This window comes from Patella vulgata, chromosome 5, assembly GCF_932274485.2.
Source record: "Patella vulgata chromosome 5, xgPatVulg1.2, whole genome shotgun sequence".
Lineage (NCBI taxonomy): Eukaryota > Metazoa > Mollusca > Gastropoda > Patellidae > Patella > Patella vulgata.
In genome coordinates this window covers 12,873,851-12,891,653 of record NC_065883.2, presented here as the reverse complement: position 1 = coordinate 12,891,653, position 17,803 = coordinate 12,873,851, and the positions used below count along the sequence as shown (strand labels likewise).

Here is a 17,803-nt window from a genome sequence, read left to right as displayed (position 1 = left end):
AAATCATCATCAATATTTCTCTGTTGATATCACAACAAAATGATTAAAAGCATCGCCATGTTGAAATCCAGCAATTGACATGTTTGTTATTTTTAACAATGGGTTTTATTGTTTCTCTATCATAGTTCGGATAAATAAACAATGTCAATATTTCTGTGTTAAAATTTAAAATCTTCAATCTTTCTGTGCTGATATTAGAACAAAATTATCAGTATTTCTGTGTTGATATTAGAACAAAACTATCAATATTTTTGTGCTAACAAATACAAAATTATCAATCTTTTTGTGTTAACAAATACAAAATCTTCTTTGATTGGCATTTAGTAATTGAACATATTAACACAAATTGTGTTAAATACAAAATCATCAATATTTCTGTGCTAATATTAAAATGAACTGTTCACAAATTATCATCAAGTTGAAATCCAGCAGTTTATTACTTTTGACAAGATTCTAAATATGCCCTTTGCTGATTTACAGCAGAATGAGCACAGGTTTTCTTTATTAAGTTGCAATATGTTTGACATTTTGAACAAAGGTATAAATGCCCATTAAACTTTAATGTATATACTGTTTCGTTATGTTTACATGTGATTGAGGATAGAAAAATATTATACCTTAGGTTTTTACATTCGGGGTCTATACCAAGTCCCTTATATATTATACCTTGAATCACTATATATCTGTTATCGGGATCTACTCATACAACCCACGCTATAGTGAATTCCCTATATATCATACCAAAGGGATACAAGCTAGGTGGCCCCCTGCAATATACTCAAACTTTTGCTACCCTACCTCAATCCACAAATATAATCTTGATATTTATAAGATCTTGTGACCTCAAAGCTTAATACCCACGCAGATTTATTTCTGTCGCTGATGCAAAAGTCGTCATTTATAATCTGAGAGTCATAAATGTCTAAACACATATAAAGTATTAAATATGCTTTTGACATGTAATACAGGTTTTATGAATGTTGTTACTTTGTAGATTTTGTTTTTATGGAATAACATGTTTACAAGATATAGGGCGTCAAAATAACACCAACAAATATAAAATTGTAATTTTTCTTACCTCTAAAATCAAGCTGTCGACAGGCCGAGCCAAAATAAGGATCTCCAGCTAAACTAGTCACACTATAATTCCAAGATCGTTCTGCTCCGGACACTTGTTTATATAAATTTCCAGTATGAAACTGACCAATCGGTTGTCCCGATGCACTACGAAGAGACAAGACACTTTGACTACGGTGCCGAAGATTCTCTTCAAGTTCTGGTAGAGTACAATGACTACACTGACTTGGCACACTTTTCCTCATTCTCGGTGCCATGTCTGTTATACTATTACTCCTGCGCTGTAGAAAATTATCATCAAAACTATGCTGTGTTAATTTACCAGGACTATAATCATTAAACGGTGGCAAATATCCAGATTCTACAGGCACACTAGAACTAAGCATTCCATGTTCGTGGATTTCAGGCAGGGGTTTAAAATGACACAGGGGTCGGACAGAATACATGGGAGATTTGGATATAGGAACAGCTCCACCAGGACCGTATATTTTACTGGGACTCGTCTCCTTATTGGCGAGATGTTTAAAAGAATTGTTATTCGTTTCTTTCTCCATTGGACTAGTACCATCGGTTTTCAAAGCTCGGGAAACTAAAACCTTTTGAGCATGTGCCGTTTCTGGTTTTACTGGAGAATTAGTCTGAGAATTTGGCAGAGATGAAACTTCAGAAGATGTAGGGATCTGATAAACTTGACGTAATTTAGCGCTTGTCAAGCCCATTGAGATGTTTTTACGATTTCTAGCACTAAGTTCCACAACAGTTGCCGAATTTGTTCGGGGTCTACCACTATACTCCACGTTAAACATGTCATCGTCTTCTCCGGAATTCGATTTCATTCTCCGCTTCAGAGAATCTAAATTTTCATGTGATGATGGTTTTTTATCTAACTTGTCTGCACTGTGGTAGGGTGACGATAGACTATTGTGAGACGTGGATTTATTTCTAACTTTTTTCAACAATGGACTGGGCATGCTGGATAACATATCTCCTTGTGACAATGACAGATCACGATTTAGACTAGCAACTCCTCGGCGATTACACAAATCCAGTAATTTATCACTGTATAAACTCTGAGAAATTTTTCTTAATTCTGCTGCCGAGGCATCATCAAAATCCTCGATCTCAGCTAGAGGTGGTCTGCGAGAGGCTGTGTTATATCCTGAATCTGTAGTACGTCCAGGATCTGACACAATCTCTTCTTTAGTTGCACTTGATTTGTTAAACTTACTACTCAAATTACCCTCGGTTTTAACCAAACACGAGTTTGCATTATTAGTTAAGCCACTGCTGTCAAAATTGCCCGAAAGCCTTTTATCAAAGTTACCCGATAGACGCTTGTCAAAGTTACCTGACAAACGGTGTTCGGCATTATTACTAGTCATACTATTACGAGGACTCACTCCTTTTATTTCACAGCTCCGCCTATTTATTGTCTCGCGTATCAGTTCAGCTTGTCTGCCCAACGAGTTACGAACATTTGTCGCTGGTAGTGTACTAGAAGAATTCTTCTCACCTGGACTATCCACTGCACTGATTGTGGCTGGAATGTTCGACTTGACAGTCGCTGTTGCAGATTTTTTGTTTTTGGTTGTATCCGATAAAGACGAAGCTCTCGGACGTAAGGGACTGCGACTAGCTCTTCTGGCTCTGGATACCATGCCATTAAAAGACCAGCTTCTACCTCTGGCTTCAGGTAAAGGCTCACTGTCTCTGTGCGATGATGACTTATTACCCATACTGTGATGTGACACTATTTCAATGAGCACACCTTTAATATGTAAACACAACAGCTACCGTGTCTTTACAACCTAACGAGTCATTTAAACTTATTCAACGTACGTCAGTAACTCTACATCCTCCGCGTGTCATCACTATGGTTGACAATAACTCATTATAATATACCATAAAGGACTGACCAAAGAATAATCATTTAAATTTATTCACAGTGACTCTGTTAAAATTGTTTTCACTAATTTAACATACAAGCCATACAGGACGAAATCTCATTCAAATTTATTCCAAGTCAGTAGAGTTCTACATACTAACAGTGTTATCAATCCATAAACCACTTTATAATACTAATTCAGATTTAATTCAAATCGTGAGTTTTACATCCTATACAGAGATATGACTAGCCACTATGTTTCAACAGTGGTATCACTCCATAAACCACTATTAATACTAACTAAAATTGAATTCAGATTGTGAGTATTATTACATCTTATATAGAGATACGACCAGCTACTATAGTAGTACACCATATTACACTGACAGAATATAAACTGCTGTAGGTAAACATGCTGACGTTGTTTAGATCTCCCGTATAGAGCTGTTAAAATTATATCAATCCTCTCCTCTGATGCACATGAAACACAGATCTTTCTAGGAGGTAAATTCCTGTAGTCACACACCACTGACGACTGAGTACACACATCCACACTGGTTCATCAGTCAACTGACCAAAACACGTTTAACCTTTGATTGATGGTCTTTTAGTTTCAGCGTGTGGGGAGAAATGTATCTTAGTTTGAACTTCTCCCGTGTCTGACTTCTTCCACTCGGGGTTTTACTACAACTCCTGGCCACTATTCTAATCCACTGATCTTGTTTTCAGGTAAACACAGCTAGCGGCCATGTCCCTGTTTCTTCTCATTCACAAGGTGACGCTATCTATTATGCACTGTCGTGTGTTGTCACTGTTACTTCACCATTTACAATGAGTCCCATACACACCTAGATTAAAGAAGACCAACACAGTACAACATACAGTTGATCATACACCAAAATATATCCGAGATTTTTACTATTAAATCATAAAATACTATAGGCAAGAAGACAACTTTAATACTTATATAAAGACCAATTTACAACTGTTACATCCAGTTTAGCAACGTTTATTACATACTCCTAAATATATCTTAGAATTTTACTACCAAATCATAAAATACTAGGCAAGAAGACAATTCGAATACTTATATAAAGACCAACTCACAGTATAGAAACGTTGATTACATATATTACTCATAGTCCTAAACATATCTAAGAATTTGACTACCAAATCATAAAATACTACACAAGAAGATCATTGTACAACTGTCACATACAAAACAGCATATGGTTGATTATATACTCCCTAAACATCCATGACATACTGCTTAGAATTTACTAATTAATAATAAAATACTACAAAAGAAGACACTTTGAATAATTATATAAAGACCAATGCGTAACTATCACATACAGTACAGCTTAGATGAAATTCTCCCTAAACATCAATGTTATACTGCATACAGAATCTACTAATAATTTCCTACAAAATAATAAAATACTACAGAAGATGACAATTTTAATATTTATATATAATAACTGATGTACAACTGTTCAATACAACTGTATTACAATTACATCTATGCTATATGCTAATATAAAATACTTATTGTTAATGACAAACGAACATCTTTTCTATCTAACTGGGCTAAAAAACATAATAATGCTATACTAAATCATAAAATATTAGAATAAAAGAGATTCTTAAATACTTCTATAAGAACCGATGAACAACTGTCAGATACACTCTACAATACTGCTTACTAAATCATAAACTTAATACTTAAAGCTAATGACCGATGAACAAAACTAGCTGTCCAAAAGGAACACAGCACGGAATTAAACACCTTAACAACTATGCTAGTTATCATAATTAGCTAAATCTTATAATGGAAATAAGGCACCTGTCACAGACAATGTCAGACACAAAGTTCAAAATCTGAAATCATTACTTCCAGGACTTAAGAAGATATTTTTACTTTTTTCCAATACAACTGGTAGATTAACGATCTACAATACTACCTGTTAGAACGTACTACTACAATAGTAGATATGTTTTACTTATTGCTAATAGCCCATGTGACATGTCCGTCTGTTCACTCAAACCTGTTGACAGATCTAATTAAATCAAAATTTTCCCAGAAGAACTCAACCATGAAATTGTGTATCTAACCACAAAGCATTAAATAAAGCAGCAAACCAATCTCTCCATATTTATAGTACAACAAGAAATGTATAAACAAACAACTCAACCATAAATAACTGGGCTAAAACCCCTCGGTTACAAACTTCTAGATTAAACTTTGATCAAAATGTCAGTCATAACCCATGCATGTAATGTACTTGCTTATATACATTTCTCTTGAATAATAGATCAGAAAACATGTACTAGAGTCTACAGGTCTATTATTATCCAGTTAGCCGTAACATGTTTGTACATATTAAAGAATGTTTTACGTCACACAATCAAATATAAACCAGAAGGATCTTGCATATAAACTATACTGTATGCAGATTGAGAGTCGAATACTTAACGTCCGACTGCTCCAACTGGGCTAATGAGGGAAATTTTGTCTGGATAGCTGAGCTATGGCCTACTTTTATATCGAATTTCAACTGTCAAGGGATATTTTACCTGCACGTCAAAGTGTACACAGGACCTCTTTTTTTTTTTGTATCATCCGAAAAACTATACATTGTTCCTTGCCAGGCCCGAGGTCCTGCACTACTGACAATGGGGAACCCACGCCAGAAAATCCTGACAAACTTTCACGGTCAACAAAGGGATCGAATACGGGACCCCCCAGGTTAGCGAGCTAACAACTTACTCACCGAGTCACTGTGGCTCTCGTGCGTCAAATAACTCCAAGCATTCATTAAAACTTAAGGTAAATTTTCATTTGCTACTTTTTTGTAGGCATGTTTCGACATATTGAAACTTTCTGCATTAGATCGATAAATCACCAAATACTGATAGGTTCTCCAACAATGTCTACTTTAACATCAATTTACAAATTCAAGCCATTTATCATCATTTGGGGTATAATAGTGTGAAAATTAAACTTCTAAAAGCTATATCAATTTAAAAATCTAAGCGCAATGTTTTGTGAACACAGTATCACCTTGTTAAAGCATTATCAAATTATAAAAAAAAACTCCATAAAATACAACCTTTGTTACTTTTTGTTTGATCCAGTCTCTAGGTAAACCACTTTAATACTCTACAAACGTATTCTAAGTGTTATATACACTGTATTAATGTCAATGTTAAAGATTATTAAAAAGATGAAAATCTGTAACAAATCCTCATCTAGACATCCTGAATTATTAAATGCAACTTCTTACAGGAGTAATGAAAAGTAAACAAACATACAAACTTGCTACTTAATGACCTAGAAATCTACATAAACATCGGAAACAAAGGATTTTATCAAATATTAAATTTATCCAATGAAATAAAACCAGGATGAAATGAAATCGAGATAATCTATCTATAGTAACACTATAACAATACTAAATTTTGACACTGATAATTATTGAACAATAGAATAGGATCCAGCAAATGATTAGAGCTTTTTCTCTTTGGTATCAGATATCTCAAAATCACTCAATTCTATCTAAGCTTAGAACTATTTTTATACATTAAAAATCATTTATTGACACAATAACATATACAGTGTACAAATCACATGCTCTAGATTTTTTTTTCTAGATTGATCTTCTTTTATAACTATATTTAACATCCCTTTTCAACAGTGAATTGATATCACTGACAAGATCGATCAAATTTAATTCTATTTCTATACGCTATAACTTACATACACCTGGTATTTTTAGAACTGTCAAACTTTTTGAAAATCATTCAAGATCTGAATTACAATTAAAATTTTCATAAAGGTCACATACAGTACGTTCTTACTTCTTAGTAATCAATCATAGCTGATAAGGAAAGAAACATATTACTATATCGAAACACCACTTGATATTATCAAATTTCTTTTCTCTACTATGATCATTAAATCTTTAAATCAATAACAACAATCAAAAAAAGTTGTGACTTCTGCCCGAACTATCATATATCTAACACACGTTTATCATTTGTATATCAAGTATATCATATCAAAATATTCCCACAGGTAAATACTAAAGAACGCTACCTTGAACTAACGTCAAAAACAAATTGTGAGTTTGAACTAAAAACACTAGAATGATGTAACCACGATCTAAAATAGTAAATCAATATTTACTTTTTAGCTACACTTTGCTGCGTAACACTTCTCTTTGAAATTCAAATTTTACTCTATGGCCTCAAGTGTGAACTTACACATGCAGTACAGTTAATAACTTCCTTATTATAGCTACTACACACTTTTACACTAGTCGTAAAACTTTTCTAAACTCAGATTTATCACCAATACATCCTAATAACGATCAATATCAAAATTACGGTACAAAAAGAACGGAAGAGTTGATCACAAAAGTCTTCTTTATATTTACTACAACTATTGTACGTGATATTCACTACTGTGGAAGCAGACGTCAAACAACAACAAGTCAGTTGTGTCTAATAAAATTGACATACTTTATCAAAATCCTGAATGATATAAATATTATCAATATCGCCCCTCTTATCAGGACCCTAAACAAATCTAGTCTCTATAAAAAGTTCCTTGTAGGTTAAGTAACACGTGTTTAAATCATCCAGTGTATTCGTAAATGAATAAGATCAAAATCATCTCAAATAACTGTTATCAAGATTGTAAACAAATCTAGTCTCAATATAAAACGAAACTTTTGAAAAGTTCACTTGTCTTATATAACACATGTGAAACTTTTTAAAACCTAACAATTACTAACCAATATCAATATATCACCTCATAACTAACGATTTGCATGTATAATCTTTTAAAAGTTCAGTAGTCTTTCTTATAGATATTACTACACATTTAAACTTTTTAAAACCTTATTAAATATCACGTATATAACATTTATCAGAATTGACACAAATCTAGTCTCCATATGAAAAGAAATATGAGTATAACCACTTTTAAAAAAGGTATTACAAAACATTTGAAATTTTTCACTATGGTCTAAAAATAATATTGTAAATATCACGTATATATAACTGTTAACAGAACCCTAAACAAATCAAGTCCCACATACAGAAAAAATCAATTTGTTTATAACAAATTTTTAAAAGTTCCGTTGTCTTGGACACAAGTAAAACTTGTTAAAACCTTACTAACCTTTGTCTTAAATAAATATTATAAACACCGGTATCCCAAATAATTATTATTAATATCCTGTATTTAAACACTGAATAAATCTAGTTTCCATACAAAAAGAATTTAAGCTGATCACTATAGCATATAGACTTTTACTGAGCAAGCGGTCGTTGGGTAGTAGTTACACACAAGCTTTCATACAATCAGCCCTACAACTATATTATCCAGTATTAGGCTACACGTGGCTCTTAGCCAATGACCTGCTTTCTGCTACAGTAAACAAGCGTTCTCCCTCAAACACTCCCTCTTTTTCCCTACTTCATATCACAGTCTAAGTATTGTGGACAGCCACAAAGGATTAATTTTTGTCAGGGGGGTTGACAATAAGGTATAATAACAAAACAAGACAAACGTCCGTCCTTCCTTCGGCTTCGACCTCTTACCCCGTACCTCATGTATGTATACTTGACACTGTTTCTTCTGGGAGAATTAATTTTACACCAGATAAAATCTAACCATCTAAACATTACACATCTGTTACTCATGATCGTTCAACTCAACAAACTTGTCTTAAAATTTTAACTCCAAAAAACTTTAACGAAATTTAAACTGTGAAGATTTTCCTTCAAAAGTTATGTCTTGTGCAAAAGGCAGGATAAGCTCATTATTTCTGAAACACATTATACCACAACTCATTAGAAACATAATTTTTGTATGAATTAAGTTTTGTGAAACAACAAGAAAGTAATGATTCAAAAAACTTTTCCTTAGTAAAACAAGATGTTGATTTGAGAACCTTTTCCTTAAAAGAAACCATAAGCAGATTTGTAAAGAGTTAAAATTACCTTCCGCATTGATTTGAATTCAAATGTTATGCCATTACAATTATATAATCAAAGCATAAAAGCTGTAACAGAAAACATTCATCTAAAATATTTGAATTCAAATTGCTATGGTAACAGTAGGTTGAAAAGTTTTGTAATAAAGAAATGTTACAAATAAAAAAAATTCCTCGAAATTATTTAATTCAAAGAAATGATTATTATATATTTGTATAAAATCTCAATTCAAAACCACTTCCTTGTAAGGTTTGAGTCAAGCAGTCTTCTTAAACATTTCTAAGAACAATTTATTTTTAGAGACAGATCATATGAAGACAGTGATCATACTTTTTCTTTCGTAAATCATTATTTAATTTCCAAGTTTTAAATAATCAAAAGAAATCTACTTTCACTTTCATATAGTTCATGTTCAGGTTATTAAATCGGATTACGGCTGGAGGGAAAAAAATATTTATTAGTCCGTTAACAAATTCACTCAATGTCTACTTCAATCATCTTCAAGGTAAAAATCTTATATTGATTTGCGGATGAAGCTTGTTATGCTTTAGTAGTCATGCTTTTAAGGAAATGAAATACAATGGGGTTTAATGTCCTAATGTTCTGCTCCGACTGGACTAATGAAGACGGGCATGCGCCATGCAGTGTGCTAAGAGTGAAATTTTGTCTGGGCAGCAACACTATGGCCTACTCTTATATCGAATTTCAACTGTCAAGGGATATTTTACATGCACGCCAATGTATACCCAGGATCTCAGTTTATCGTCCCATTAGAACGACTAGACAGCTGTCCTTGTCCTGCTCTCAGTAAACTTTTAAGAATGAGGAGCAATGACCATAATGATAATATGAAGAAATTTCAGACCTTAGAAGACATCTTGGTGGAAAAAAAAACTCAGGTCGAAAAAAAACCCAAAAAACCTTGGGTTAAGAAGAACATCAGGTCAAGAAGACGTCACAGGATGAATAGAAACTTTGTGCTGAGTAAAAACCTTGGGCCAAAAAAAACCCTCAGGATTTTAAATGGAACGTTGTCCACAATTCCATTATCCTTGTCTTTGAATTCAAATATAGACCACCAAGAATCTCATGTTCCTCCTTCATTTGTCAGCGTAAAGCCACAGTGGTAAGGCTTGTATTCCAGGGACAGGAATAAGGTTTGTATTCCAGGGACAGGGGTAATGTTTGAATTCCAGGGACAGCCATAAAAATTGTAACGTAGGGACAGGGGAAATTTTGAATTCCAGGGACAGGGGTAATGTTTGTATTCCAGGGACAAGCGAGAGTTTGTATACTAGGGACAAGGGAGAGTTTGAATTCCAGGAACAGCCATAAGTTTTGAATTGCAGGGACAGGGGTAATGTTTGTATTCCAAGGACAGGGTTGAATTACAGGGACAGGGGTAATGTTTGCAGTGTAATCAATTCCTTCCTGATCTATTTTCCTAAATCCAGTTTGACATTTTAACATCTTTCCTTTTATAAAACATAAAGTATTGAATTGGGTTGGGTTGACTTAAAGATGGGACAAGATCTATACGATTAAATATTTTTGAAAGATTAAGTGTGTATCAGGTTGTTTACAAATTTATCTTTATTTTCGTCTTACTATGTCGAACACACGAAAACAAAATCAGTTATATCTCAACACTGTCTTTATCTACAGACGAACATCCTCAACGAAGACAGATTGTCACCCCACAAAACAACAACTCCACTGAAATCGACAATTTTTCAGAGGACGGAAATTAAAAGAGTATTAATCATTTTAAATACTACTCGACATCTCTCAATGGTCACTTCACAGCCGAACTTACTGTCCTATTATCTAGATTTGGCTACTATTTTTCACGGTTTTAATGCTTATTATAGATTTGACCAGTGCTCTTAGCAGTCTCTTCACTCCATAAGTAGAAACATCAAACACTGAAGAATGACCACTCACCTACTGGTCAGCCCAGTATATTAAAGAAATAAGGACCTATATTAACTTAATATAAATATAACTAATCCTCTCTTTGAGCTCTGTGTATTAAGTAAATCAACAAGTTTTACTTGTTAAAATACATATTATAACTATTAGTCAGAAATATATAGTTAACAAGACTCCCTCTAAATCAACAATTAGTTTCCACTTCTCCCTTTTTAAACTATAATACATGAAATGAATGGGGTTAATCCTGTTGCTTGTCAAGAGGTGTTACTTCTATTTATGTGTAATTGACGAAATAATTTTTGAAATAGCAGAAACATTTTATTTCTTTCAATTAACCTGGAAAGAAGTGGAGAGTTTTCTTCCTAAATGTAGGCCTATATATCCCTGAAGCATATCATAAAGGGAATTAGCACGGAAATCTCAAAATAGGAATTCTAAAGATTCAGGAACCATTAGTTATTCTAATGGAATTCTGATACAGGACTTCCAATACGTCATTGGGTACTTCCTTAAACCAAACAGTAGATACATCCAATTATATCTTGCAATACATTAACTATAATTTCCTCATGTTCTCCCTTGTCAGTGATGCAGGATGGAGGGGCTGACAAGGAAAGCTGTCTAGTCGTTCGGATGGGATGAAAAACCGAGGTCCCGTGTACACATTGGCGTGCACGTAAAAGATCCCTTGGCAGTTGGAATTCGATATAAGAGTAGGCCGTAGTGCCGCTGTCCGGGCAAAATTTCCCTCATAGCACACTGTATGGCGTAAGCCCCGTCTTCATTAGCCCAGGTTAGGAGCAGAACAGTAGGACGTTAAACTTCATTTCATTTCATTTCATTTCATATTACATCTGAAATGAGTGTCGTAGGGTGGGGTAAAGGCGAATCAGGGGCTTTGAGTATGTAAGGTCGCCTGCCTAACCTCATGGGTTTCCTCTGGGTACTAGGATGCCAAAGAGAATCATTGACATAAAAATGTACGATACGAAGTAATTCAGTTAGTTTTGGATGGATATTAAACCCCTCTCTTTATCTGGACAAAGACCCCTCAGATTCTCTGGACATAAAGAGGGGTTGGGTGGGTGTCCTGAGGTTTCCTCCCACTGCTAAAGATCCTATACTCAAGTGAACTAATGAAATAAAATTGAACCATGTTAGTCCTGAAATGACCTAGTTTTTGTCCAGTGGACATTAACGCTCATTTCTCTCCGAACATAGGACCCTTCTCTTTCTTTGGAAATTAAGCCCCTCTCTTTTTCTGGACGCTTAAACCCCCTCTTTCTCTAGACATAAGCCCCTTCTCTTTTTCTGGGCATTAAGCCCCTCTCTTTCTCTGGATGCTTAAACCCCCCCTTACTCTAAATGTTAACCAATCTCCCTCTACCACCTAAAATTAACATTCAGAGTAAACCACTAAACCCTAACATCAGTTAAATTCTGAAGTCTCTAATTCTAAACTTACTCATTAGTTTCACCATATTTCTTCCATTTAACTGCGTTAATAAATCAAATTTAATGAAAGTTGACGTTAAATATTATGCAACATTAACCAACATAAGAAGTAGAAATTTAACTCCATTTATCCATGGAAACAGCTCATTTCACTTATTAGTTCTACCTCAACTATCACAAGTTTCTACTTTAACAGGTGGAAAAAAAAACCAACTACTTTTTTAAATGCAGTTATCCTATTTAATCATCATTTTCTGTATGTGTTTGAGTATTTTTTCCCATTTTCAAAGTCTAATTTTGAATTTTTTCTCCTATCCTCTGAAGACTGACATGAATTACACAAATGAAATGAAATGGGATTGACTTATTGGATATTATATGATACCATTACTTTAAATTAAGAGTAGGCTGTAGTGCTGTTGCTGGGTAAAATCTTCACTCATAGCATACTGCATGGCGTATGTCCATCCTCACAAGACTAGTTAGTGCAGAATTAAGATGCTGAAACCCCCATTTCATTTTGATTCTTTTCTTCATAAAACAAAATAGTGGGTGTCTACACATCATTAACTACTAATCTCTTTTATAACCAACAGGTCTTAAGAGAATAAGGATTTATATCCCACCGAGTGTATAAGGGCTTAGAGGAGTCGGAAAAAACATTAATATAATTAGATGGTAATTATAGCCCCAATGGATCCTGATACCAAAAGATGATGAAAGTAATGATATCATATAATATCTAATTATCCAAAAGCAACAAACATAAAGAAGAGACCGCATGATGTTACGGCATTACTCCGTCAAGTCAATCCCATGATTTCCGCCTCAATAATTATCTCAAGTGAATAACAACCTCAGAGATATTATCTCCGAATCTCAAATGTTTGTAAGATTTGCCAGGTATAAAGAAGGAATCACATGATGTTACGGCATTACTCCTTCAAGTCAATCCCTAATATATCCAACGATTTTCCTCCTCAATAATTATCGCGAGTCAATAACAACCCCCAAGATATTATCTCTGTATATCAAATGTTTGTAAGATTTGCCGGGTACAAGTCAGTGATGTGAAGTTCACTCGATAGCTATCATTTAGAACATTTATAATAATAAAAAAAAAATATATCAGCGAGTTGTTAAACAGACAATTATTCATCACTTGGATGATTTTATTGTCAGATGAATGGAGAAATAAACGACAGCTTCTTAAGCTGACTTTCATCTGATGATGCCAATTATTTTTCAAGATGGACGGGTCTGCTGTTAAAATTGAAATGAAGATTGCCCAATTGATTGAAATAAAGATCATGACCGTGGGTCTTATCTCCTAATTTACAAATCATTTGGTGTAAATACAAGGTCGGACAAGGTCATTTAGCACAATCCAATAATTACAAGGCTCGTGTTTACCACTTCAAAATCTCATTTTAAAAGATGGGTTGAATGCACTCTGCAGTCAAGGAAATGTCAGCCGCATCAAAAACTTGATCATATGATTATGAGATATCTATCTCTCACATTTGGCATGAGAATCACCCATTCGAAAACAGTTTGCTTGCAGAAGAATCGTGATTTAAATAGTTGTTTTAGCTTGTAGCAATACGATTTATTTTTCTTTAAATGTTTTTTCCATTTTGTCCTTCAACTGGTGGTTTATAACACGAGCCAAAAATCAACATCTGTAAGTCGTTGCGAAATATTAAAACACTTTGTGCGTCTGAGATTTTAAAAGTTTCATTTTTCACAATTATCATGTAGTAATTGTTCAAGTCTGACAATTCACTGAAACTAGGCGTTATGTCAGCCGATTTCAGACACATCCATTACATGTAATGCCTCATGTTACGAAATACTTGAGATGGTTGAAATGTCCGTTTAAATGGCATGCTGTGAGACCTGTTTAACATTTGTATCTCACACATGAAAGAGTTTCATATTTGTTAAATTTTCACACAGAAAAGACAGGAAGCATGATATAATCAATCAGAGAAAATTTATTTGTCTAAAAATGATGTCTTTGTTTTCATAAGTTTGGGGTGTCGAGTTGGTCTTTAAGTAAATCTGTCAACATGTGATACTGTTGCTGGTTATAATGAACGGATCATGTATTGAAAACACATTGTTCACAGAGTGTTAAACTCATTTCAGAGAGCTGTTAACAAACGGCAATTAACAGGAACATTTACAAGTGAGAGAATTATGAGAGGAAAGGGAAGGATTTAGAGATGGTTATGACTGATAGGATTGGAGTAAAAGCAATAAATGTTATTCTGGCCAATGATAGGAGGATATGAAAGTAGGAATATCATTTATCGCACGTGTAATTGATAGACAAACAGGTTTCTATTATACCACAAGGGTCATCTAAGGTGAACATGGAAACAATTCACCATCTTCCAACATGTGGCTTCCATTTGACTCCCTCTATAAAATTGATACATCATGTTTACAAAGCCATCATTATTTTTAACACGATTCTGAAAGCTAATACATATTATTTCAATTCAAATTTGTTTATATATCAAAACTTATATTTCAAATATTATTACACTGTTATATCTGCATACAGACCCATTTACTCCAGAAGACATTTCAATTCAAATTTGTTTATTTATCAAAATTTAAATTTCAAATATTTGTGCACTATTATATATACATATGTATTTAGAGTAGACCCATTTAGTCCAGACAATATTTCAATTCAAATTTGTTTATTTATCAAAATTTAAATTTTAAAAATTTGTGCACCATTATATATCTGAATATACACCCCATTTATTCCAGATGACTGACTATATATAGATGTATATACTACATGACTCATAATTATAGTATTTATTTCCCTATTTGATTTATCAGTAAATATTATTATACAATATGTGGCATACTAAGTATTAAAGGGAGAAAATTAAAAAATAAATAAAAAGTAACAAATAATGGACGATTTTACTTTTCAATTCCCTGTGGGTTGGATGGCCGAATGGTTCGCATGTGCACGCTGTATCATTAGATCTGTCATTGAGTCAACCGGCGTGGTTTTGATTCCCCGGTTGTACGTGACAAGGAGTAGGGTCGCCTGTCCAACCTCATGGGTTTTCTCCGGGTCCTCTGGTTTCCTTCCACTGTTAAAGACCCCTACGCATAAATGAATTATTGAAATAAAATTAAACCATATGTTCGTCCCGAAATAACCTAGTTTGTGTCAAGTGGACGTTAAACCCCATTTCTCTCTCTCTCTCTCTCTCTCTCGTTATTTATTAGAATCTAATGAAGGAAAATGAAAGTGTTTAACATCTTACTTTGCTGCACCAACTGAGCTAATAAAATCGGGCATATGCCATGCTGTGTGACGCCATATGTTATGCAGTATGCTAAATTTTGCTTACTCTTCATCGATCTCTAACTGTCAAAGAGTTGTTTTACATGCCTTCAAACATATACAGAAATGAACCTCATTTTTCATCCCATTTGAATAACTACACACTACTACTATCAAAGTACTCCATCCAGCCATTTCTTGTTATCAAACAAAATAATACTGGTACATTCTCTCTGTACAGCATAAGCTTTCATAATCCATTTTATGAACCAAATGCAGAGTGATGAAATTTATTGTTAAATTCATTTTCACATTTACAACATTTTGCCACAAACTCTATTAAATTTTCACAGAATTTATTCCTTAATTTATTTACGCCATTTTGTCAAAAACTATAAAAAAAGAACATTCCTTCACTATTTTTAACAAAATAATGGTATTTAAAACATTGCCAAAAACAGACTATTCTAAATTCAATTATATTTATTCAACTATAACACTTCCAATTTCACATGAACCATCCTGATCATTCAGAACTGAGTTGTTTATTACCCAAAAGATTTAGTCTAAATTCAATCATATTATTCGACCATAATTTTTCCAAATTCCACATCAACCATCCTGATAATTCAGAACTGATCAAGATCACTTACAATCACTCTGAATCATTCTTTAACATCACAATCATTTCTATATAAATACCGCACGTTTTTTTTAATTATTCATCATTACTGAAGAAGGTTACCTTATGTCCGAAACGTCTGATTATCAATAAGCCTCTTTATCACACCAATGGAGTTCGTCTGGACTTATATTGGTTACAGGGTTGTGTCTCATTTATATTTTTATTAAAAATCGAACATATGTAGAATGACAGTGAAAAATAATTTTATTGATTCTCTTTACACTATATAATCTAACTAGCATGATTATCTACTGAATTCACATAAATTCATTTCCATTTTGTTAAAAAAAAAAAACAACAGATGTACATTGGGCCATATTTTATTTAACTTAAATATACATTATGGGAGATTAGATAAAGACCTGGCAGTTCTTACTATAATAGTTAAAAAATAGATAATGTAAAGGGAATTTGCTGAAAATTTCTGTCAGATTGATCCACCCTGAACCAAGTATTTAACGATTGAATTTGGGGCCTAGCTTTGATCACCATTACTAAAGTCGGTATGATAAAAAACATAAGTCTCGATTATCCATTTTTTTTTATTTAATCAGAAGCAGCAGACCGGGTTCTAATCCAGTAAATATTGCAAGCTAGCGATGCCATCGAGAGTTGATTATGGTCTGCATATATTAATCAATGTTTAATTAATACTTTAGATAACATTTCAGGCATAAAGAAAGACCTGCCATCGGTAGATTTAGCTCTTGCATAATGTATGTTTAAATAAAAGTGAAAATATCTATTGTTAAATTTCTTTACAGAGTATGCTCACTACCGGGTAATAAATATTATATTATATAGCCCATTCCCTTGTATCTCAGATCCATTAAATTCCATGTATATGTTTTTTGTTAAAAGAAAAACGGATGTACGTTGACAGTTATTAACTTATAAAAGTGAAATATGTATTGTTAAATTGAAATTAAAGAGTTTAGTCACTAATAACTTTTATATATAGCCCAGCACATACCCTAAATCCATATTTCTGTTTTAAAAAAAACAACACAACAGATGTACATTGGCAGTAAAATATTTAAATATATTGTTAAATTTCTTTACAGGGTTGACTCTATTATAATGATCATATTATCATATAGCCCAGCCCATACCTTTAAGTCTACTTAAGATAAATTGAATTCTGTGTATAAGTTTTTGTTAATAAAAATCCAGATGTACACTGACAGTAATATAACTTGTAAACGTGAAAATATGCATTGTTGAATTTCTTTACAGGGTTTACTCTCGCTATTAGCTTTTATATAATTATATAGCCTATCTTGGTCTTATGATCAATATTACTAGCACAATTTCAAGTCCACAGCTGTTACCACCACAATGTCTAACAGAATTTCAAATTCTATATTTTATTAAATATATATCTGACCTAATAAACATCTCAAAGAAATAAATCATCTTTAGGCCACAGAAATTTTCT

The 17,803-nt window shown here is 33.3% G+C and overlaps 1 protein-coding gene across 4 annotated transcripts in view; it reads right to left on the bottom strand.

The window, feature by feature from the left end:
* Window positions 1-17,803, bottom strand: part of LOC126822216 (protein TANC2) — a 246,533-nt gene that overhangs the window by 107,795 nt on the left and 120,935 nt on the right. For 2 of the 4 annotated variants that reach the window (XM_056101387.1, XM_056101388.1), the window contains exon 1: window positions 1,079-3,118. The exons of the other annotated variants lie outside the window; for them this stretch is intronic. In XM_056101387.1, coding sequence (XP_055957362.1) covers window positions 1,079-2,813 — 1,735 coding nt within the window. In that variant the 5' untranslated portion in view covers window positions 2,814-3,118. Of the gene's footprint in view, window positions 1-1,078; window positions 3,119-17,803 lie in introns of those variants that run through there. 4 annotated transcript variants of the gene reach the window in all.